Here is a 24,604-nt window from a genome sequence, read left to right as displayed (position 1 = left end):
CCTTCCATACTAGGTAGACCCTACATGATGCTGGAGACCCACTTGGTATAAATACCTTGAGCCCAATGCCCTGGGAAGTAGCAGCTGCCGCTCAGACAGACAAGACTCCACACCTAAGGATATAACAGCACCGCATCGGGACAGCAGCCACCCGACTTTACTGTTCTTTGGAGCATAAACCTTCTGGTAAGGTGTGCCTTCCTCTGGCTTCTCTGCTTTCAGGTTAGTGCATGGGTCCCACTGCCTGCAGCCAGGCTTCCCTAACCCTTCTTCTCCCACTGAGGAGGGTGAATGGCTGAGCGCTTCTGGTGGCTGACATTAGATGGGTAGAGCAAGCCTCACAACTGGTTGTAGATGAGTGCTGTGAGCCATGTGCTAAGGCTGAGTATACATGAGGAGAGAATTTCTATTTATTTTTACAGATTTATGATTGAAAGAGATTTTTATTCCTCTGTGACGCAGATTGTGTCCTTTTGTTGGATGAGAGCTACTACAAAAAGCATCAGCTCTGGATCACAGAGTTAAAAAAATATGTATCATATTTTCTCTTTCTGTGTAAACGCAGCCTTAGTCATGGGCCTTAGTTTGGCTACATTTCACAGTCACTGGGTTGGATGGTACCTTTTTGAGAATTGGCATTCTGATACTTATTTTGTAACCATCTCCTCAGTCTGACTGTTAGATTAGCTGAGGCACTAGGCCTTGTAGAGTGGCACCGAAGTGCAGCCAAGGCACTTCAAAGGTGCCTTGCCACAGTGAAACTATCTTGCATGGTCCTTTGGTTAATGATTCACATCAGAGAAAAAGAGAGAGGTGGTGTTATAAAGAAGGGAGTTCTTGTTGTAAATGGATTCTGTCTTTACAGGTTGAGCTTCACAAGATGGACCTGAGGGTAACAAGCGTTCTCCTCGTCCTTCTAGCTTTGGCTGAAGCAACTCCTGAGAGATACTACCATGTGCCAAAAGTAACCAAGCACGCCTACCCCGTCAAGAGTCATGGTAAGTTACATCTTGTTTCTCACATGGACGGTTCTCCAACTTGCACAAAACCTGCATTTTCTGTAGTTCAATAACCGTCCCAATGTTCTAGTGATGAGAGAGATGCGAAAATGAATACAAATACAGAAGAGTGGTTGGTTTCAATTACACTGGGTGAAATGAGCATAGATAGAGAAAATATGCTTTAGTGCAAAAATATTTATCCGCAGTTTAGAAAATCCAGTCAAGCCTGTTTTATATTTCAAATTGCAGCAGCCTGCACAGTAAAACTGTTTTCAGAGTATATCAATTAAATAATCCTTAATTTTGATGCACAGTATTAAAACAAATTTAGACTTACTAAAGTGGGCAAAATAGTAGTAGATGACACTTCAAGTTACACTGCCTGTGGGTTTTTTTATCTATGTATATGCTTTAAGACCTTGAGTTGTAACAGGTGATGCTGAAAAGCAGGGCAGCAATAATCAAAGATGACATAAGGCATACCACAAATGAAAAATGCAACAATATCAAACAATAGCCTACATTTGCTTATATCTCCACTATACACAGATACCCATCTATGGCAAAATGATGTCAAATCACTTAGTCTCCCCTAAATGAGTGAACAAGTGACTGTGACTCACTGCACCAATACTCTGTTGAATAATTTCACTGTCAAATCTAATTAAGGCTATGACTTCAACTGATCTGAAAATTACGACCCTTGTGCAAGCTGAATATGGCAGCCTTCTGCATCATTTATAGAATCGAACAAACAAGGCAAACTCCTTAATTAACACTGGATTACAGTCGTGATCATCATCATCTCCTCTGACCTTTCAGTAAGAGTCATTCTTACACAACCGAGCAGACCACTGTCTCAGAGACGTTCTGCAAATGAGAGAGCCAAAAATGACTCGGTAATGCTCACTCCTCCCTCACCAACTACCATCAAGGTTCACCCCCCAACAGGTCCAGTGGAACTGCTCATTGGCTAAGAGTAGAAGATTGTGGTTGTATTGGGCAGCCACCACGTGTGAATTTGTATATTCCGTCTAAATGTGAATGGACATAGCTGAAAAGGAACATTTGTGCTCAGCAAACCTTGCCTGGATAAATAAAGGTTAAAAAAGGCAACTGTCACTTTTGCATGCCTCATAAAATAGCCCCAAAGCAGTGGTCATGGTATAATTGCTTAGTTGACATATAACACTACAAATACGTCAGTGACTCTTACCAAATTTGAAATGCATTTCCCAACAAAACAATGATTTTGCTTTTGGAGCCAATGGTTGAAAATTAATTTCAGTAGTTTTGTTTTTGAGAGGTTTTGATGTGGTTTTAATATGTGCTTCAACATAAAAATAGAACATTTTCCGCAGGCAACAATGAAAGCTTAAATTTGAAAAATCTCCAAAACAGATGTTGTTACCACATTGCAACAGGCACACCCTAACAAACCACTTTGTGGTGTTAAAATTACACCACACACTTTGAAAGCAAAAACAACAGACAGTGGAGGAATTCTCTCACACTTTAATTGATAGTAAATTCCCATCACTTGACAAACAAAGCACAACACAGTTAATGTAGCTTCCTACTGAATGAAATTATTGATCTATTTTTTAAACATAAAAGAAAATTATAGTAGGCAGCTGAATTGAGAATGGATATTGATACTACACTGTACCTAAGCATAATAGTACCGGCAGAGTAAACAGTTCGGTCATGGTTCAACTACTGGTTTGGCTGCCATACTGACCATGGTCAGTATCATCACCTCCAGTCTGTGGTGTTTCTGGCAGCCAAAAAGTCCCATTCTGGCACAAATATCTCCCATGGGGTTTCAGGCACGGTCTTATGTGGCTTGCAAATGACAGCCCTGTCAATCCACTTTATTCTCAAAGCACCATTTCAAAAGAGAAGCAAACACTATTGCATTTGGTTTCTTTCACAGCTCATGCTTCTCGTTGCCTTTGGTGATGATGCTTCGAGAATTTTGATGTGTGATGACAGTGATGCCACTTTATAGTAATTGCATCACAAATTCTCTTCCTGCATGGTTCACAAATTACATGAGCTTTATGCGAGCAGATAATATGAGGATACATTAATTTCTGTTGTGATTCAGTTTTGGCACGTTAGTGATAACTTTGGGAACAGCAGCAGCCTTGAGGTTAGAGAAGTTAGAAATGAAAAGTCACCAATTCAAACCGCTGGATGAGTAAGGAAATTTGAGAATGAAATGAAACGGTTGATAATATCACTATACTCTCAATATAAGACAGTTCCTGAGTATAAATATATGTATATGTGTGTAGCAGGGCATAGGGGGCAAAGAATCTGATGGAGCCAAACTGGCAAAAGTTACTAATATGTTTTAAGCCTCATGAATTTTAAAGCCCTATTGTCCCAGTTTAAAATAATTTCCTAATTATTACAATTACTACAATATAAATTATGAGTATACTTACATATCCTTGGTAGGACATGTAGATATATTTTGCAAGCTTCCCATAGCGACTTTTAAATTAAAAACTTATTTTTTGCATTCACATTTCTTCAGTCACTATATCAAATTCCTGACAATCAGTTCAAGAATGAAAAACATCTCCAATCCCACGTTTTGATTTTATGAGACAGGGTTACCCATAAATTGACTTTTGGGATAAACTTAGGGCCGTTAATAAATGACCTACACCTAAATAACAAACCTGACATCATAAGTCAGTTTGGCAGACATACATAATCTCATTTGACCTCCCGATCACTTGTTCACAAACTCTACATTAAGTGCTAGAAAATGGTTCAAGGTGATGTCAACAACTTGCAGACCACAAACCATACATTTTCCGCCATGGGCAGTCCAGGAAATTAAAGGGTACAGTATAGTGTGGGCAAATTAAACTGAAATGCACAGGAGCTGGTTTGCTGGGTCCCCACAGAGAGGAACAAACTCAGTGAGAACATCCCCTCAGACCACTGGTGCAGTCAAGACTACCCTGGGAAAAAGGAGTGCTGTCCCCACAACCCTCCCTATAATCACAGGGAGTAGTATCCTCTGTGTTTTAAATCAGGTTGTGGTCTTCTGGAGTAGAATACCAACCCTGAGGTTATTTCAAGGACCGACAAACCATCTTAGAGTCATATGGTGAAAAGACACAAGGAGTAAAAGGATGTGGAAAAAATGTTGTGAAATCAAGCTTTTTTTTTTTGACAACATGTTGCGTCATTTTTTCTTTTCTTTAGGGAGAACTAAGAATTATTTTCAATGCACCAGCTGCTAGACTGGTAATTGCATAGAGCAGAAATGTTCATATTAATGCATGTATGTTCCCTCAACGCTCAATGAGATTAAAAAGAAGACCTGATCGATAATGTAACAAGTGATGCGTGACAGAATAGTTTATCAATACTCATACAAAATGGGGCACATCTATTAGATCCATGTGCTTTTTTACAATCCATCTCTAGCATAATTTAGAATACTGTGCAGTAATTAAACCTGCTTTGGTACAATAGAATGACAGTTCACTAATAACATAAGAAAACCAGCCATAAACATCAAATATCCATCCGACAATGTAAACCTGTGACATGATGAATTCTAATTCTGTGGTTGTTACTTGCATCATATGTAACCATATTTATGTATTCCCTAGCCGTTGCAGGTGAGCCAGGTATTCCAGGTGCCCCAGGTGAGCCAGGACCAATGGGTCCACCTGGACCTTCCGGGAAGAGTGGCGTTGGACATCCTGGACCAAAAGGCCCACCTGGAACTCCAGGAGCCCCTGGCCATTCTCAAGTTGGTAAACCTGGTACCCCAGGTGGCCCTGGAAAACCAGGTAGCAATGGTATTCCTGGTGAGAGAGGTGCAACTGGCGCAACTGGACCAATGGGTCCCAGAGGTGCACCTGGTTCTCATGGAAGCCCTGGACCTGCTGGAATTTCTTCTGCTGGCAAACCTGGACCACACGGCATCCCTGGAGCAATGGGACCAAGAGGAGAGCAAGGTCTGAAGGGACATCCTGGTATCCCTGGTCTTCCTGGCACCAAGGGAGAGAGAGGACATGGTGTTCCTGGGGCTCAAGGACCATCAGGCCCAGTTGGCCCAATGGGTCCATCCGGTGTGCCTGGCTCACCTGGAGTTGGTAAGTCTGGTGCCCCTGGCTACCCTGGAGAGCCTGGTAAGTCTGGCAACCCAGGTAGAGATGGTGCTCCTGGATCAACGGGTATGCCAGGGCCAAAGGGCCACCCCGGGGCCCCCGGCCAAGGAGCACAAGGAAAACCAGGTCAGAATGGTACCCCAGGTATGCCTGGACCTATGGGTGTTAAAGGTCCTCAGGGTCCAGCTGGTCAGCCTGGTTCCCCTGGCATGCCAGGTGTTGGTAAACCAGGTGTCCCTGGAATGCCAGGTGACAGAGGAGCCCCAGGTACATCAGGAACCACTGGTCAGAAGGGAGAGCCAGGCCCCACTGGTTTTACTGGTCAGCCTGGTGCTTCTGGTCCTATTGGCCCAGCTGGTCCACAAGGTGCAAGAGGATTCCAGGGTGAGACAGGCCAACAGGGACCTAAAGGCGACACTGGTATGGTAGGTGTACCAGGGCCTAAGGGAACCAAAGGTGACCAGGGAGCTCAGGGTTTCTCAGGAAAACCAGGTATCCCTGGGGCAGCAGGTCCTTCAGGAGCTACAGGCCATACTGGTCCTCAAGGTGCAAAGGGTGTACAGGGCCACACTGGTGCCCCAGGTATCCCAGGTGCTATGGGCCTTGCAGGACCAAAGGGACACACAGGACCCCATGGAGCACCAGGAAAAAGTGGTGAGAATGGAATTCCAGGGGCCAGGGGACAAGTTGGGCCTCCCGGTCCAGCCGGTCCCCCAGGACTCAAGGGCCACACAGGTCACCCAGGCCCACCTGGCCCAGCTGGAATGACAGCTAAAGGAATTTCTGGTCCCCAAGGTCCACCTGGAATTCCAGGTGCCAGAGGTCAGGATGGTCTCCCAGGCGCTTCTGGTCCTCCTGGTCCACCTGGCCCCCCAGGAGAGATGATCTACCACCATGAGAAGAGCATGCCCATCAAGTCCCATGAGGTTGTGATGCCTCATGAGATGATGAAGGCCCCTATGTCTGCCTTCAGCGCTGTGCTGACCACTGCCTACCCCTCAGCTGGAACCCCTATTCCATTCAACCAGGTTCTGTACAATGGGGAGAACCATTATGACCCCCACAGTGGCGTGTTTACCTGCCAGATCCCAGGCCTCTACTATTTTGTCTACCATATGCATGTCAATGGTGCCAATGCATTGGTGGCCCTCTACAGAAATGAGGAGCCTGTCGTGTTCTCCTATGATGAGTACAACAAGGGCTTCCTAGATCAGATGTCTGGCAGTGCTGTCCTTATGCTGCATGCCCATGACAGAGTCTACGTCCAGGTGCCTGATGAGGAGAGTAATGGTATATTTGCAGCAGACAATGTTCACTGCTCTTTCTCTGGGTTCTTGATTGCCTCCACGTGATTTCACAAATCCAGTTAAACCTCAAAACCTTACAAAACATATGAACTACTCAGAGAAATAGTCCAGTTTACAAAATGCCATTGAGATTGTCGTCATTGTAGAATAAAGAAAATTTTGTTGCAATTTTTACAAGCCTATCTGCCTCAGTCATATTTTTACATTAACGGCAAGAACAAAAATTTGCCAAAGAAGTCCACTGAGAGAGGCATTAATACAAGAGATGAATGAAATTTAGAAATGTATGGTTCAAATTGTTCCCTTTTCCCAGTACAGCATGTGTGTCAGTGCTATTTTAAGAAACATGAAACAATATTGGAAGATATCTTATGTGGTGCTCTACAACTGCCTGTAACATTTACAGCAAATCTTTTATTTGTGTTTGTGTTTATTAATGTCTGTTGTTGAAAAAGTTTTTCCTGTAATATACATGCAAAAGAAATCAAACTTGTTGTATTGAAATATGTTATTAAAGATCAGCATATTCTCAAAAGCACTGTGATTAGCAAGACAACACAGGATGAGAAATTCTAAATGCATTTTGTCAAAACAACAATGTCCCATTGGATGTGTTAAGCAATGTACCACTTATTGACCAAAACAAGAATAAAGTTCTAGTTCAAAAAATTTAAAACATTGTTGTTTTTCTGTGAGTGTGTGTATTTCCCTTTCTGTGACTGAAAAAAAAAATCACAGTAGACATCAATCATGAAAAACTCACCCAATTATCACAAAAATGTGCTAGTTTGGAATAAATGCATACCTTTGAATGCAGATGTGTTGTAATTGTGGTCGATAGCAGCAACCATGTCTTTCCAAAAGTCCGAATTCACCTCATTTCCACGCTGCACAAAAGCATAAGGACACATTTCAAAATGTTGTTTTTTTTCACATGACAATTTAAACTGGTTATTGATGAAACCATTTATTATTAGATTTTACCTTGTGCAACATGTCCACAACTCTTCCACAGAGAAGAGCCCCAGGTAGATCAAAATAGTTGTCATAGAAATAGTATTTTGCTGTAAAGACCAAAACAAGTACACAAGTAAATAAATTTAAAAAAATCCAATAACAGTGACACTGAAAAGAACTGCCATCATAAATATTTTTTTTTATATCATGATGAAATCCCTGGCAATGTGCATTAGCCTATATAACATCCAACAGCATACAGCTGTCAAGTAATAAAGCTGGACAAGAACAGGATACCAGATCTTGTGAAGGAGGTATTGAGGCTATTGAAGTGCTTCCACTCCCTTTTTGGACCATAATGTTTGATGATCTCTTCTGTGCTGAGGTCATTGGTTCCATGCGTTGCTCTAATCAAGCAAAAATAAAACTGTTCTATTATCCCACTTTAAAAGTCTATCTGTGAAAAAATGACAACTATGAAAAAAGCTCTAAATAGATATTTTGGGAAGCAAATCAAATATGTGTAAAGCAGCAATCATCTGCTGAGCCTACCTTAAGACAGTTCCATCTTCAGCCAACTTCACTAGGTTTCCATCCTCAAGATCCACTACTAGCCCTTTAAAACTGGATGCAAAAGTACATGTGTTATAAAGCCAGTACGACCCTACGGCACCCACATCATGACTGCTGTCCCATTCTCAGCATAGCAAAATCAATACCAGTCATTCCACTGGACATCAACATTTGCTTGCTGAATCACTGCAGCTAAATTATAGCTCACATAAAATGTTAATAAAAGACCAGATCAAGCAGTGTGCCAGTATTGCATTCCACCTCAAAGAGAGTTGTAGCTAAATGTTTCACTAGGTAATGAGTTGTAAAGTGTTTGTTCACCGTATTTAATTATTTACTGACTGCCAGGTTCAAGATCGATTTCAAGAATGGTTTCAATGGCAGTTCTGGTGGAGTGACATGCCAGTACTGTATATATTTTAGCTATAATTTAAATGAGTAAACTCTGAATACCCCTAAAAATAGAAATGGGAATTCAGTATACCTGTGTTTACCCCTTGACTACATCACTAGTTTTTCCTCCAGCTGGGGGAGCGGGAGCTGCTGCTGATGACTCACCAGAAATCCCAGGTAGCGGGGGTTAAGTTCAGGAGATCTTTGTCATAGCCTTTATGCTCCACCAGATACCTGGCGAAGCTCTCATAGATCAACTGCAAAAACAAAGAAGAAAAATGGTCAGCCACTGGAGTCCGGACGAACACAACAGTAACACTGCAACTGGCTACTGCAGGGGTAGGCAATCATGTGCCATGTAGGAACAGGAGTATGCAAGGTTTTCATTCCAACCAAACACTCTTCTGTGGCTGGTATGCAAATCACTGAAATATGATGGTTTAGTGTTTGGTTGGAATGAAAATCTGCATAATCCTGGCACTCCATGGTAAATGCTTGCCTACACCTGGGCTACTGCACTGACAACAGTAGGGACAGTAGGGATGTATGGGAACTTGCCATATCATCACATAAATTAACTAGGCCTGATAAAACAGGCCTACGTTATGCCATATACTGTATAACATAAGGATTAGCTCGATCCAGCAGCAGTCTTTTTTTGCCACTGAGTGTCACATAAAACAGGTAATTTGTATCAAGGCGGGTCTGTGGTGCGTGTAGGTCTTAATGATATCAAATGCATTATAGCACGAGAAGCTATCCATTGCCAACAACAGGCCTTAGATGCGAATCAAAGATGTATGGGCATCATCGCCGACGTTAAACCTGTGAGTCACGCAGAGCGACTGCAGCATCAGGAGCATCGCATCACCTTGCACACATGCATCTCCACATTCAACCGCTAACGACAGTACCAATCCTCACGACTATGGAGAGAATTGATGATTGGCTACTGAACTGTTCGGCAGTCCCGTGCTACATTTCATACAAATGTATTTCCGATCGAATCGTTACGGCGACAGTATAATCATCTATTACCAGTGATAACTGCTCTAGCTAGCTGGACGAGCTACAAACTCACCCTGGAGGTCTCCTTCAAATGGTATCGGCAGAGTGTGTGGTCCAAATCGAAGCCAATAACATCGCAATCCGAAAGGCTGAAGTATTCACTCATTGTAGCTGGGGAAACTAGATAAAAATCTGTATGGAGCCGACTGTATACACACCAACGTGCGCACGCCTGCACAACACAACTGATCTGTCAATGTCAATGACGACGGGGATCTGCAGCCTCCAAACTGTTTGCCTTTCCGTTCAGCCCCGTGGGTCGCTGTTACGAAAAGGTTCTCCACAAAAAAAAGGTTTCCCCAAGCCCGAATCTATCGCCCGAGTTCACTGAATGGAATATGTCAATAAGTTGCCCATATGGAGGCAGAAGTTAAACTAAGCTATGCCAGGAGAAGGCGTCAGAGAGGCGACTGCGAGCAAGAGCGTGCAGTCAGTGCTTCCGGGTATGGAACGAAACCGTAACGGACACTGCATATGCGCAGAGAGAAACTGGTGAACCGCTCATTCTCACACAATTACTGTTAGTAGCCTAATGTTGGGAAGAGTTTTTAACATTTAAAGGTTGATCTCGTCACTTCAGTATTATCAGCAAGAAAAAAAAAATGTCACCCCGTGTGATGCCCTTTTAGAAAACTGACAGCTCTGTTCCTCAGCTCTGATTGGCTGAGTCACGTTCAAAGCCGCTGACAAACACGAATTTAAATATTAATGTAGGCTACTAACCGAAATTCACCTCTCATAGTTAAGTGTTGCTTAGCAGCCACAGTTGCCGACAGTAAAACTTAAGTAGGTTATATTAATAGAATGGTATGCTACCTTTTATGAAAGCAATAATCCTTATCACTTAAATTATAGGCTACCTTGTTCTTTCCAGGCTCTGTGTCATACTGTAGGTTGCCTGTGGAAGTTTTGCAGTTGCACCAGAAGTCTAGCAACCCAAAGACACTGCTGGCAACTACAGTCCACTGGAGGTCATGCACAAATAATGGCTAGCCTATATGTAACAACCGAGCTAGAAAATATATATTTAAAAAAACAAAAAGAAACGACAGTGCTAGTCCTGGGTAGATGACAGTAAAGTAGGCTAATGCTCTAGCTAGCTAAAAGTGAATGATTACAAATGTAGGTTACAGTTGTAGCCGTTGCCCACTGCAAAGCACTGAGTTGTAGCTTGAGGAGTATCAGTCTTAACAAACTGTCGATTTTTGGCTCCCCAACCACACTAAGTTTATGAATACAATCAGCTGTTCCTAGCCCTTAGCTGCGGACTTCCAATATGGCCGCCAGAGGGCACGTTACCGTCACCTGCCGTCTCCCTAGGCGGTGAGCGTGCGCTGCTCCACATTCTTCAGCAGGTGCAGCTGATTGGCACAACACCGGGGCGCTGAACTCTAAACTCCCAGCCTCGTCCAGGAAACTGTGAGTTGGTGGGGCAATAAATCTACCGAGGCTATTTTTTTTTTATTAGCTGGGTGTGCTTCTTTCCTTTTATTTCTACTCAGGTCAAAGACCACTGCGGCTGACTTGGCTGTCGGGACCGATCGGGATAATTAAAATAAAAGTTCACTCCGTGGACTGTGGATCATGAGCGAGAGCAAGGCATTTACGGACAGATTTTGTTTTCACAAAATGATTTAATGTGATTGAAAATCCTACCATGGATATTCGAAAAAAGTGCCATTTGTGTTGCCAGAGTGTTTTGGCATGTTTTAAAAAGCCGGACCAGCCTGACAGTGGGACCAGGCATATGGAGAAAGATATTCGTGTGATTGTAAATCCTGGTGCTGTTGAGCCGAGAAAGAGATCCATACCTCTGATCCCGGCGGGGAGACCCAATTATGTTTACATCGCCCTGTATGACTACGCCGCTCGCACCGAGGAGGACCTGAGCTTCAACGCCGGGGATACTCTGGAGGCTTTGGATAAAAGTGCTGGGGAATGGTGGTACGCAAAGGCACTCACTGGGGTCTCAGCCTCCAAGGAGGGCTACATCCCTGCCAATTATGTGGCACCTGTGGAGAGTATTGCTGCAGAGCCGTAAGTATACCTGCTGATGCTCCTTACCCTAATGAAAAATCCCTGTAATATATTCCTATAGGGATGTGTAGTAGCGAGGTTACAGGTGCTTTGTGTTATTTTCATCTCCTATGGCATTCCTATAATATTCCTATAGGGACGTTTTCCTGTGACAGGGTTCATACGCAGGTCTGGAAAGTATGGAAAAGTATTCAAAATGAATTTGATCATTTCCAGGTCTTGAATAGTTTGGGAATTTGAAAAAAATGTATGGAAAAGTATGGGAAATATTGTGGTTCAGGTCCGATACACACATAATTCTAGCTTTTATGTTGTTGTAGACCCACTTTGAGTCCACAGTTTTTGCTGATGTGAAGAATAATGTTCAGATAGAGGGATGCTCTTATTACCCAGCCGCTGTCAGCATGCATTATATCAAATACCGACCAAAATCAAATCCAGTCAAGAACATAGGGTCTGGGAAAAATGTGGAATTTTAAAATGGAAACCGTTTAGGAACCCTGCCAATCATCTCACATATTCTGAAGAACAATCTTCATCTATACAGTGATATGACCTAGTTAGCAGGGGCAAGATGTCTATCTGCGTAAATCATATTGAACACCAGACAAAATCTTCAAAACAAATCAAGGTCTGGAAAAAGTATGGAATTTTTTTAATTGAAAATGTGTAGGAACCCTGCTGTGATATTTGTATAGTAGCCTATTCCTCCAAAATGTATTATAGGATCATTGTAGTTCTTTTTCATAAATCTAGGCTAATGGATCATTGTTCATGAAGCTGGATTAATGATAATTATTAGCTAAGTGTAGACCCTTGTAACTGGGTGTAGCCTACTATAGGCTCTTTAGATCATATCCTTGCTTGCTAATAGGTCTTTACTAATAGGCTCCTATACTGATAGTATAGGCTACTGATGATACTATTCAATGGCCATAAATCATTTTTGACCATTTGTGTTAAAAAAAAGTATTTCCCCAATTTAGTGCTTTTTAATTTGTGATTTTTTTGTGCCATTTAAATCTAAGACTAGAAATACTTTTGAAATGCCTCTTTACTACAGGTTGTAGTCAAGTCTGAAGTCTGACAAAGACTGAGCAGTGAACTCGCAGTGTGTCATGCTTTCGATTCACAGGATTACATGATACTTAAAAACTGTGAGAGTTTTTCTGTCTCACTGCTGGTGCTGAATAATGAGTTCAGGGTAAAGTCTTGGGTTAAACTAGTTAATAATTGTCTGTGACCAGGAAGTATAGGCATGGGTTAATAATTCCCACGATGGGAACAGAAAAAGCCTCAAAAACATCAACAATGCTGCAATTAATATGCTGTATCTGGCATTTCATGCACACCTGCATGTAGTGTCAAAATACTATGACTAGCCTACATGTAATTGTTAGATATGAAAACAAACTGGTTTTGCAGGTCAATTGCACCTGTACACAGTGCTTGACATTGTTTAACATGATTGGTTTTCCAACAACCAGACTAATAATTTGTGAAGGGCATTGACATTTTTAGAAACTATGATGGAAAACTATTCACTCGCTACTCATGATGGACGTGGACATTTTTTCTATTGCCATAATGTTGCTTTCTATTTTTAAAAACCTCGATTTACTCGTTTTATCAATCACAGTTTCAAAGAAAAGTCATGTCAGCGACAAGTCCAACCCATGTTTGAGATGCATTTACAGCCTACTGGCATCCCAATGAAACCCGTTTCTGCTCAGCTGTAATCTGGTTTTTCCAGTTCTCCTCACATGGTTGCAGAGTTGCAGACAGTCTCGGTGTCCCTGCAGGTGTAAGCGCCACTCGTTCCACAGTTTCACTCATGCATAAACTTGATGGACATGATCTGGGACTGGATTAAGAAGGATCTGATTGATAACATAATGTATGATCGCATTCCTCAAGAGATTGTCAGACACCTTTCTTGAGATTCAGTGAGATGAGGAAACACCAGTGTGCCAGCCAGGAAAATATTAAATCTCTGCTTACACCTTTCACCATTTTAAAAGCCTAAAAATAAATACTTAGATATGTTGTAAAGGTTTCTACAGTGTTTCAAATAGAAAGCAACATTTGTGCTCCATCATGGCTCACTTGGTACTTGAAGACAAAGTTATTGATCACTCAATCTATAGACAGTATAGTCTTTGGTGTTCACCGGCATCAGACTCTATGATTTCTCAACACAGGACTTCATAATGTTGAGGATAGTTGTTACTCTGTTAAGATGCTTTTTGTATTTTTTTTTTTTAAATGGCCTAACTGTATGAATACATGTTTAAAGGAAAGATTCAGGACTTGTAGTATCCTACCCTATTGATCACCAATCACACCCTATCTGAACACAATCACAAAGTTTAAATACTGGTGTTTTTTTTTGTTTTTTTTTAAGAATTGGCACCAGCCTCTTATTAACATTTGTTAGAAATGATCAGAGGGAAAATAAACTGTCAACATCACATGCAACCCATCTCATTTATGTCCTGTAAACTGTACTCTTACTGTAACTGTTGCGAGTTCGGTTTCATATCCTGTTGACATGAACTAGCATTTTTTCACTAATGATTCACAAAACAGCCTTGTTTTTGTGCATTTTTGAGTTTATCCCATTGGGTCTGAGAGGTTTTCATGAGCCCAAGGGGTTGTAGAATTTAAGTGGAGGGAAACTGTTTTCAAATCCTGAACCTGAACCTCTTCATCAGGCACCTGTAATAGTCTGAGATGACCATATGGCTGACCAGCTATGCTTCTTTCCTTCCATTGTGATTTCCAGATGGTACTTTGCTGACACCAAGAGACTTGATGCAGAGAAGCTCTTGTTGGCTGGAGGGAACAAGCATGGCGCCTTCCTCATCAGGAACTGTGAAAGTCAGAAAGGAGAGCTCTCCCTCTCAGGTAAACTAACTGGATCTTTAAAATGTTCTCCTCTGAAACCAATGCACTCAGTCAAGTGGACTTTATACCTTTCATATAGCAGAATAATAACGACATACAACTACAATCAGGGAATGACTTGCACCGTTTGCTCCATTAATGCCCACCACTCGATAAGGTGATAATTCAAGAACCATATCAGACTGCCAACAAATTACAGCGCTACTACAGCATTATGCCGCTTGATCAATATTGTTTCCACAGTATACTCCTGTTACTAAGCATCCTGTCATCCATGTATTTCTGTGCCAAGTTCCTGATATGGAGCTGGAACTGGATACACAAAACACACATTTCCTCATTCCTGCACAATCCCTGCTTAGCTCAGAGCGAGTCACTCTTTCCACTCAGTCGACTGAAGTGATTGATGGTTCAAGGCCATCAAGTTAAACAAACAATGACCTCTGCTCCCATAAAAAAAACAATGTGATAACTTTTATCTCTTTATCGCTTTAATCTATCCTGTCATTTTGCCCTCGCTCTTTCCATCAGCATTTTTTTCATGTTCAACTTCATTCATTAAAACCGGTTGATTTCACACTAGGGCTAGGCGATATGGTTGAAATCAATATCACAACAATCATAAGAATTTTTTTGATATTGATATATATCACATGTTAAATAATCAAATTAATGTTCAGCCCATTGAACCGAATGGTAATTTTAGGTGTAATGTCAAACAAAACTGACATTTTCAAATAATATTCCTACCATACCTCATTTTGTCAGAGTTTTTAAATAAAATGTGCTTGTTATCATCAGTTTAGACAGCAGAATTGTGTGTCACTAATATCCCAAAATCACCATATCATCACGATATTATTCCACTGAAAGACAATCTATTACGGATATTGAATTATCGCCCTGCCCTATTTCATACCCAGGTTCAATCACTGAGTGTGTGTTCGAGTGAATCAGGTACAGTACTGTGCAAAAGTCTTAGGCACCCTAGATTTTTTTATATACATTTCTTAGAAGTCTTAGATGTTTATTTGTTTTCTGCATTAGTGTGTCAGTAGACTGCTGTTTATTGTAAATTTTTGATATTCAGAAACTTTTCATTTCATTAGTTTTGAAAGCATCTTCGCTTTATGGATTTCTTTGACATATGCCTAAGACTTTTACATAGTACTGTATGTATGTATGTATCAACCATACATGCATACCTGATTCACTGTTTATATGATGTAAGTATTTATAGACCAGAGCATATTAATTATGAATTACTCTTAAGGCTCAGTAGTCCAGTAATAATGTAACTTGACCTCCCACAAATTGCAACAAAAACACACTCAATGGATTTTGTGTCCTCAATATGTTCTGAATGAGAGAAAGAAAGTCCTAAGGAATTGTATGAAGGGAAAGTTTTGAAAATCACCTAAATATGATCCTACCAAAATGCCTTTTTAGCCTTTTTTTTTTTACAATGTAAGTCTATGGGAGGAGAGAAATAACAGCATGGTCAAATCTAGCATGCACAACAATGTAGGCTTGTACGGTCACCGACATGCGATTTCTCAAAAAGTACAAAAGGTATCAAAAAGCTGAATAAGAGTAATAAAGTACTAAAAGTGGTGACCCGTTTAAAGTTTGAATGGAGTTTCTAGCTTAAAGTATGAAAGACTAGTTAGAGTTCAAAGTGGGCATGGTTTGGTTTGGTAGGATCATATTTAGGTGATTTTCAAAACTTTCCCTTCATACAATTCCTTAGGACTTTCTCTCATTCAGAACATATTGAGGACACAAAATCCATTGAGTTTGTTTTTGTTGCAATTTGTGAGAGGTTGACCCACATTTTTGGGTAAAATGCCTGGACTACAGGGATGAAAGGAAGAAAACTCGATACTGCTGCTTGATACAAAAGACCTGGGAGATTGTGGGTTTTCTCTACTGTAGTTCTTGCAGATTTAGGATTTCAAGACTGTGTGTGTCTGTGTCCATTTTCATTTTGCTGGACATGCAAGACCATGCCATATAGGCTGTGATTGATTACATTACTGTCCTGTGAGGAAATGGATCATCTCAACTTACTGTATGTTATCATTCTAGGATTCTTCAGTCTCAAGTGTAACTCTGGATGTTTCCTTATCTTTCAGTGCTGGACAGTGGGAAGGTGAAGCATTACAAACTGAAAAAACTGGACAATGGCCACTATTTTGTGTCGAGGACCAAAACCTTTGAAACACTGGGGGAGCTAGTGGAGCATTATTCCAGACAGGAGGACGGCCTGTGTGTACGTCTGGGTGAACCATGCAAAAAGGTAATATATGATGTTTATGTTTAATTTGTTTGATCCTGTGATTATTATTTTTTGTTTCATTGTTGCCTTTTCCCATTGTCTGTAGCAAAATAGGGTAACACTTTAGATTAGGGAACACATATTAACGATTAATAAGTTGCTTATTAACATGCATATTAGTCGTGTTTTGGTTCATTATTAGTCATTACAAACCACTTATTAGCACCTTATTCTGCACTATTATATTCTGCAAGTATAGCCCATAAACTGGGTTTTCCCTCAATGGCATCCTAATTAGTGTTTATAGCAGACAGTAAGGAAGCTGTTGCACATGAATTAGGCTTTTAGTCTGCTTTGCTCAGTATGGGGCTTATAAGGTGCTAGTATCACTCATTATTGAGAGAAATTATTAAACTATTGAGGAAAGCCCATAGTTAATAGCTAATATGTGTTCCCTAATCTAAAGTGTTACCCAAAATAGACATCAATCACAGTTTCAAAGAAATGTCAGAGATAAATCTACATGAACAAAATGGATATAGTTTTGATGATCACTATTACTTAATTATATAATGTTATTCTGTCACTTCAGTAGTTTTTGAATGCATATAGTGAGGATGTTTTGCGTTGTTCACTAATGGATGATGTTCCCGGCTCTTCAGATCGAGGCCCCTCAGACTCACGGTCTGTCCTACAACACGGCCGACCACTGGGAGATCGACCGGAACTCCATCCGGCTGCTGAAGAAGCTGGGGGCCGGTCAGTTTGGAGAAGTGTACGAGGGCCTGTGGAACGAAACCACCTCAGTGGCAGTGAAGACCCTCAAACCTGGTGAGATGCAATATGTGTGTGGCATGGTCCTGTCAACACAGGTGTGATGAATGAGCATTTATCAACGCAGCGTCATGTAAAAGTTAACAAGCGTTGTGTTTTTGTGAAAATTTCTTTGTCGTTTTTTTCCCCCAACAAATTATGTAGAAATGTTGGATGAAGGGATTTGAAATGATTTGGATTCGATAGTGGATTCAGATTTGATAAAATGCTTTTGAACCCCAACCATAGAAAAGAGCGCCACCTACAGAAACTCAAACTGCATCAACAGAAAATCCAAGATAAAAGACGTCACAGTATTGTGGCCATTGTTTGTTTGACAGGTGATATCTGGGAAGTGCAGTGCAGAAACACCACAACAGTGAGCGTTTAGCACCAAAGATGTCACCAAAATAAAAAAATAAAAACAAGAATCTCGCAGATTATCACTTGAAGTCACACTCCTGATTCTAACTCTTACTGCCTCTCTCCCCAGGTACCATGGATCCTCAGGACTTCCTCAGGGAGGCCCAGATGATGAAGAAGCTGCGGCACCCGAAACTGATCCAGCTGTACGCCGTCTGCACCATGGAGGAGCCCATCTACATCATCACAGAGCTGATGAACAACGGCAGCCTGCTGGAGTATCTCCAGAGTAAGAGCAACCCGCTTTGATCTGCAGAAGTGCCTGTTAGTCCCTGCTGCTTTATGACGGGATCAGAGTCCGTTTGCTGCCATTGTTCTTTGAAAACACTCTCACCAACTGTGGCATGGGTCGAGATAAAGTGCTCAAGTTTATCTTTAACTTTTTACACTTTGGTGCCGTAATGGTTAGACGGGATCACGGACAAAGTGGGGCTCTACGGTCTTGCTTTCTTTCAGACGTTTAGTTTAATAATTCTGCTTTAATAAATGTTTAAAGAAGCATAGGAGATGAAAGTCTGAGACAGATAGAGATCTTACTGATCTGCCAGGGTCGAGAATTTGCTCGTTCTCCGCTGACGTAAAGAGAGGAGGAGATTTGCTCTCATTAAGCTACTTTTATCTCTTCGCCTCCAGCTAGCATGGCATGAAAGGTTGAAACCACATTGAGGAAGAGAACAATCGCAATTGCTTTCATTCACAACAGATTAGCCATCTGAGTCATCCTGTGTTGGTGTGTGTGTATGTGTGTGTGTTCCCGCATGTGTGGTTTGGAAACTTATGAGGAAATCTGTTTGCAGTTGTGGTATGGAGTGTATGTATTCACATTCAAGCCCCATGAACATCATTACATACATCACTTGCCACAAATCCCAGTATACAAACCAGCCACGGTCATTATATCTGTAATGGTTGACAGAAGAAAACCAGTAAGGTGCGGTAATATGATTTTTCAATGTTTGTAAAACCATAAAGAGCACAGGAATGCCTCGATGCCCCGGGCTGACATTCTCCATAGTAGAAACACTGGCGATAATGTTTTGACTCCAGATATTCAATTTTCCCAATATCTGACCTTGTTTATTGCTGTGACGTCTCTCGAGTTCACCTCCTAGAGAGAGAGATGCTGTGCCGTAGTGGGAAAGATGCAGTGTCATTTCCAGTCAGACTGATGGTCACTCTGAGGAGCGGTCGTGTGGAATTGATGTCTGCGGCCCTGAGACAGTATCTCCCCATAATTCACCACATGCCCTCCTACTGTAGCACAACATCTCATGGCCAGGACAAAAGTCTAGGCTCAAAGTCACACAGTTGCCTGGCTATTTCTCCCTCACTTTCTCTCTCGCTCAGGCTTATTCGTTGTTACTGCACAGAAGGAAAATGCAGCATATGCCAGGGTCAGAAATTGACAGGGAGCCCGGGGCAAAAATTCCTTTTGAAAGTTCATAAAATGCCTGTGAAATTAAAAATGAGGGGGCAAAAAAAATGTCCCCGATAAATAAGGACTACCTTTTTTGCATTTCTATCCTTATTCATTGAGTCAAATTTTCATGCGTGAATGTGACTACTGTCCCCAACATGCAATATCGTAAAAAAAACTCAACAATCTATGGGTGGGAGATGGACTGGTTGGGGTCAAAGAGGGAAAAACTGCACTATCCTCCTCTGTAAGGCCTGTCGTCAGTTTCCAGCAGTGGGAAAGAAGTTAAAACAAATCTTAGTGGCACAAATTACTTGCCTATACACAATGCAAATTTATTATTTCATAGATCAATAAAATTGCCCCCGAAAAGCACCAAAATTACCCTAAAAACCAGATCAAAAGGGCAAAAAAACACCCCTCTGAAATGAAAATGAACTTCTTACCCTGCCATTTACCATATCTCGGACCTTGACTTATTGTGTTGCTCTCCGCTTTATTACAGAGGACAAGGGCGCCGAGCTGCGTATCTCCGACCAGATTGAGATGGCGGCCCAGGTGGCGTCAGGCATGGCCTTCCTGGAGCTACAGAACTACATCCACAGAGACCTGGCAGCCAGGAACGTGCTGGTGGGGGAGAACAACATCTGCAAGGTGGCGGACTTCGGCCTTGCCAGGGTCTTCATGGTGGGTTTCTCACTCTTAACAGCCAGTGCACAAATATACACTACCAGTCAACAGTTTGGACACACGCATTCTTCTTTCACATTTTTGAATAATAGTAAAGACTTCAAAACTATGAAAGAACACAAATGGAATTATGCAGTGACCAAAAAAGTGTTAAACAAATCAGAACTATCTTATATTTTAGATTCTTTAAAGTAGCCGCCCTTTGCCTTGATGGAAAGGCAAAAGGCTTTGGAAAGAAATTCATACATAGGCATCAACTTCACTATTTATATTTGTCTGAGAAACAAATTCCAAACATTTAAGCATAAGCCTTTAGATCAAAATTGCTTTAAGAGAATGAAAAACATAGAACATTCAATCAGGTGTGTCCAAACTTTTGACTGGTAGTGTACCAAGAGGGATGGAGAGGATGTCTCCGTCACGGTTCACTAAAATGAATCATTAAAAGAATACACACTTTTTGGCAAATGAGCTTTTTAATCAACTTACCATCGTGCAACAACATGATGGTAAGTTGACACTCAACACACACAAGTGTTTAGTACCCCAAGGTGCTTTTTGAGATGATGCAAAGCTAGCTTGTATCATCCACTAAATGAATTATACACAGTGTGCTCAGACATTAGCATGCACCATACAAACTGAATAAATACTGGAACACACAGGTGAAACTCCTACCAGTACTCCTTGGAGTAAGTTGATTAAAAAGGACATATTACATGTTTTGTGTTGGCTATAGTGATGCTGTAACCCCCCTACCCTCCCCCCATCACACACACACACACACACACACACACGTGCACACACACACAATGTTCTCCTGCTTATAGCCATGTTGGGAGAGTACAGATCTTTACACTAAAGCTGATTGCCACTGAACTGAGTGTTGGAGCAGAGTGTTACTGGGATCCCGTCCAAGTAGAAATCCATATTCTCTGCCTGGCTTGGTTTTAGATGGAGAGTGAGAATGTGTACGAAGCCAAAGAGGGAACCAAATTCCCTGTGAAATGGACGGCTCCCGAGGCCATCGACAACAACAAGTTCACCATCAAATCTGACGTTTGGTCCTTCGGCATTCTGCTGTATGAGATCATGACCTTTGGCCAGATGCCGTACCCAGGTAAGACCTTTTTACAGTTCATCAACTTTGTGCTAAATCATTTGAAAATGAAACTCGCAACCTTGAGGCAAGCAAATTCTGTGGCGTCTTTTAAATGTATTCTTAAAACCTTCTTTCATATAACAAAGCCTTTGTCAAAGCCTGAAGGTTTTACTGTTGATTTTATGTCCTCTTTTATATCTTTTTCCTTGTATTTTACTTTTATCGTGTTCTCTGATCCTTTTTTGTGTTATTTTATTCTGTTTTACTGCTGTATTTTGTACTTGCTTTGTGAAGCACTTTGTAACGCTGTTAAGAAAGGTGCTATACAAATAAAGTTTATTATTGTTATTATTGAGGCGTAATGAAAGTGGAATGATGTATTCATGATTTAACAAAAGAGGAGAGAAAGCTCTGTTTTGTTACCATACAAGTGAGGAAGGTTTTCAGTAGGAAGGGGATTCAAACTACAATCAAAAACTGTGATTTGGCTACCAAATAGAAGTGGTTTGCATATTGAACTGCTTGAGTTTGCATAGCAGGAAGGCGATGCAGGGATTGTGTACATAACATAATCACATCATATTCTAGTTTATGTTTAAGACTAAAATACTTCCTGTCAAACTGAGGTTTCAGAGCCTACTAGACAAATGTTTAAATACAAAAAAAAAAGTGTTTCTTCTCGGATCCGTATCACATCATGTTGCTTTGTTTCTTCCAGCCATGACTAACGTGCAGGTGGTCCAGAGAGTTCCCGCGGGCTACAGGATGTCCTGCCCCCCCCACTGCCCCAAAGTCATGTATGAGATCATGATGGACTGCTGGAAGGAGAACGAGCAGGAAAGGCCCACGTTTGAGACCCTGCAGTGGAAGCTAGAGGACTTCTTTGACCTGGATGTGACCTCCTACGACGACGCCAACCGTTATTAACGCAGTACACTGACCATGGCATGACATTTAGGGAAAAAAAAACTCTCTATGCTACAATTACAGCACCGAAACAAAATCAGTTGATGTGAAAGATGAATACAAGTTGAATGAATATGAGTTCTGTGTTTATGCAGCATAAAGTAGCTGATTTTAACTTAATTTGAACTTGCTGATCAAATTGTGGTCAAGTGAAGGATCTATTTGTTAGAATTTCATCTACTTTGTGATAGGAGAATATTATCACTGTGTGTGTAACTGTTGCTTTGTTGTTTTTAGAGAGGCAAACATGCAGCAGGGAAGGTTTTACTACAGCAACAAACAGTTGGTTGTGACACTCCGTGTTGTCGCTTTGTTTGCCAAGCGAATGCACTTTCATGCGGGCGACGCGGACAGCGACGCGACTCCGTCTCTCCAGCCGAACTCGTTAAGCGCACTTGACTAGGCAGGAGGCCCCCGCGGAGGACAGCTTGCTCTCTGATGAGCCGGAAAGCTGCTATCTGTCCGTCCAGATGAACCGGTTCTGCACGCACTCCACATAGCAGACATTCTTTCCACTGGTTAGACGTCGAGCTTTTATCGGGAGTTACCTGCGGAGGATGAGCATGAGTCATGTTCACTTACAAGCTCAATCTGTTTGGCTTATCCGCTGTCTGAGAAACTCTGACCGTGTGTGTGTGTGTGTGTGAGAGAGAGAGAGAGAGAGAGAGAGAGAGGGGGGAGAGTGAGTGGTGGGCGCTACCACCTCAGCACATTCCTGATTACGCTTTCCAACGAAATTGGAGCATACAGTAGATGTTTCTGCACTGTAACGCTACACCTGAATCTACTGTGCATTCACCTCTACCTGCTGTCACAGTGGGGTGCAGACATGGTGCAACAGGAAGTGGAATCATCCATCCGAAAAGGAAGCTTTAACAAACCGCAGTGGCCTTATGTGGGTTGAGTGATGGATTGAGCGCATTTTGTTTGATCGCCCTACTCCTGTGCCACCTGTGACGGCTCGATGACTGAATGATGTTTTGACCCAGATCCCTCCATTTTTTTTGGGCCTCTTAAAGCCGCAGTGCTGGTCTGAGATCCTGTTGGCCTTCATCGGTAATTATGACGTTAAAAGAAGACATCACACCTAATCTGAGATGCTAGATGAATGCAGCAACAGTAACCCGAGTCGGTTGAACCCGGTGGCTTATCAGCTCTGATCGTTTTGTGTAATGTTTTTAGTGTCATGAACAAAATCTTATGAAGTGTACATTGTAACCTCCATTATTTGGAATCTGGATGTGTTCATATAATCATATTTTTAACATGAATTGAATATTATCCTTTATGCACATAGATGATTAAATGTATTCTATTTAGTATGGTTTTGTTGTAATTATTGATTTTGAGCTGAATTGACACTACCAGTCAAAGGTTTGGACACACCCGCTTGAATGTGCCATGGTCTTCTTTCTCTTGAAGCCATTCTGATCTAAAGGCTTATGCTTACATGCTTGAAATTTGTTTCTTAGACAAATAGAAATAGTGAAGTTGATGCCCATGTATGAATTTCTTTCCAAAGCCTTTGCCTTTCCATCAAGGCAGAGGGCGGCTCCTTTAAAGAATCTAAAATATAAGATAGTTTTGATTTGTCACTTTCATAATTCCATTTGTGTTATTTGATAGTTTTGATGTCTTTACAATTATTCTAAAATGTGGAAAATGGTAAAACCAAACTTTTGACTGGTAGTGTATATATTTCTGACCAAAACATTACCCTGTATTACTCATTGGACTCTATTTTTTTTATTTTAGCAAGGCGACCCTAAATGTAACTTCCCAAACCGGCCACACAGTGGTGCTGACACTCTCCTGCTTACACTCATCCGCCTATGTCCTCCCTCCCTCCTCCTGAAATCAGTTGGAAGGCAGAAAATTCAGTTAATCTTACCTAAACTCAAGCCAGCCATCTATGACGGTTTTACCCTCAACCTTTTGTGCCAGCGTAATTGTAATTGTTGAACGGCTGCTTCTAGTGTCCGCGCTCAAATCCCCGCTCATATGTATTCCTTTAATCATCTCTGTCACGGATGGGTGTGAGCAGAATGAAATGAGAACGGGTGGCAGGAAGCTGTTATTGCCACAATGACCCAAGTGACCTCACGGATATTTCTCATGAATATCTCGGCCAATATCTTTCAGTTAGAGCTCAGTCTGTAAACAGACAATCACCCGCTGTCTTACAGTCGACACTTCTGTCCCTGTGTCTTGAGTTTTTATTAAATTGGAGGAGATTATAGGTCTGTTTTGGGGCATGACGGGCATATACTGTGTTCTTCAGATGCAGATAAAATATGTGAAACCAGTCTCAATACTGTATGTGAGCCTTTACATACATTACATTACATTAGATTGTCATTTTGCAGACGCTTTTGTCCAAAGCGATTTACAATAAGTGCATTTTGTCAACAGTAGTCAAACCAACCGTATATCACAGTCTTCATCAGCTAAACATTCAATAGGAATAAGTAGCATTTTGTAGAATCAGAGTGTTTTTTATTTGATTAAGAGTAGAAGGGGAAGCAGT

General features: G+C 41.4%; 3 protein-coding genes across 3 annotated transcripts in view; 2 read left to right on the top strand and 1 right to left on the bottom strand.

Moving 5' to 3' along the window:
• The window catches only part of LOC139658796 (5'-nucleotidase domain-containing protein 1-like), a 46,568-nt gene extending 36,754 nt beyond the window's left edge, over positions 1-9,814 (bottom strand). Inside the window, exons 1-6 of the mRNA XM_071536965.1 lie at positions 9,458-9,814; positions 8,542-8,633; positions 7,963-8,034; positions 7,708-7,817; positions 7,438-7,517; positions 7,259-7,340 (exon numbers count right to left, since the gene is read on the bottom strand). Of these exons, the coding sequence (XP_071393066.1) occupies positions 7,259-7,340; positions 7,438-7,517; positions 7,708-7,817; positions 7,963-8,034; positions 8,542-8,633; positions 9,458-9,550 (529 nt within the window). The 5' untranslated portion in view covers positions 9,551-9,814. The remainder of the gene's footprint in view (positions 1-7,258; positions 7,341-7,437; positions 7,518-7,707; positions 7,818-7,962; positions 8,035-8,541; positions 8,634-9,457) is intronic.
• LOC139658794 (collagen alpha-1(X) chain-like) lies at positions 30-7,136 on the top strand. The gene is made up of 3 exons (XM_071536963.1): positions 30-186; positions 866-998; positions 4,643-7,136. Exons 2-3 carry the CDS (start codon positions 881-883, stop codon positions 6,496-6,498), a joined length of 1,974 nt encoding a protein of 657 aa, XP_071393064.1. The 5' UTR covers positions 30-186; positions 866-880; the 3' UTR covers positions 6,499-7,136.
• Positions 9,815-10,836: 1,022 nt separating the features above from the next.
• On the top strand, positions 10,837-23,398 carry LOC139658795 (tyrosine-protein kinase FRK-like). The gene is made up of 8 exons (XM_071536964.1): positions 10,837-11,481; positions 14,267-14,388; positions 16,524-16,687; positions 17,329-17,497; positions 17,973-18,131; positions 19,825-20,006; positions 20,964-21,129; positions 21,830-23,398. Exons 1-8 carry the CDS (start codon positions 11,102-11,104, stop codon positions 22,036-22,038), a joined length of 1,551 nt encoding a protein of 516 aa, XP_071393065.1. The 5' UTR covers positions 10,837-11,101; the 3' UTR covers positions 22,039-23,398.
• Positions 23,399-24,604: the final 1,206 nt, after the last annotated feature.

Source organism: Centroberyx affinis, unplaced genomic scaffold (genome assembly GCF_046629955.1).
Source record: "Centroberyx affinis isolate AG114_WGS23_722 - 3 ecotype Tasmania unplaced genomic scaffold, CSIRO-AGI_Caff_v1 ptg002965l_1, whole genome shotgun sequence".
Taxonomy (NCBI): Eukaryota; Metazoa; Chordata; class Actinopteri; order Beryciformes; family Berycidae; genus Centroberyx; species Centroberyx affinis.
Note: the sequence above shows the minus strand (reverse complement) of the source record. Positions and strands in the feature narration are given on the sequence as shown.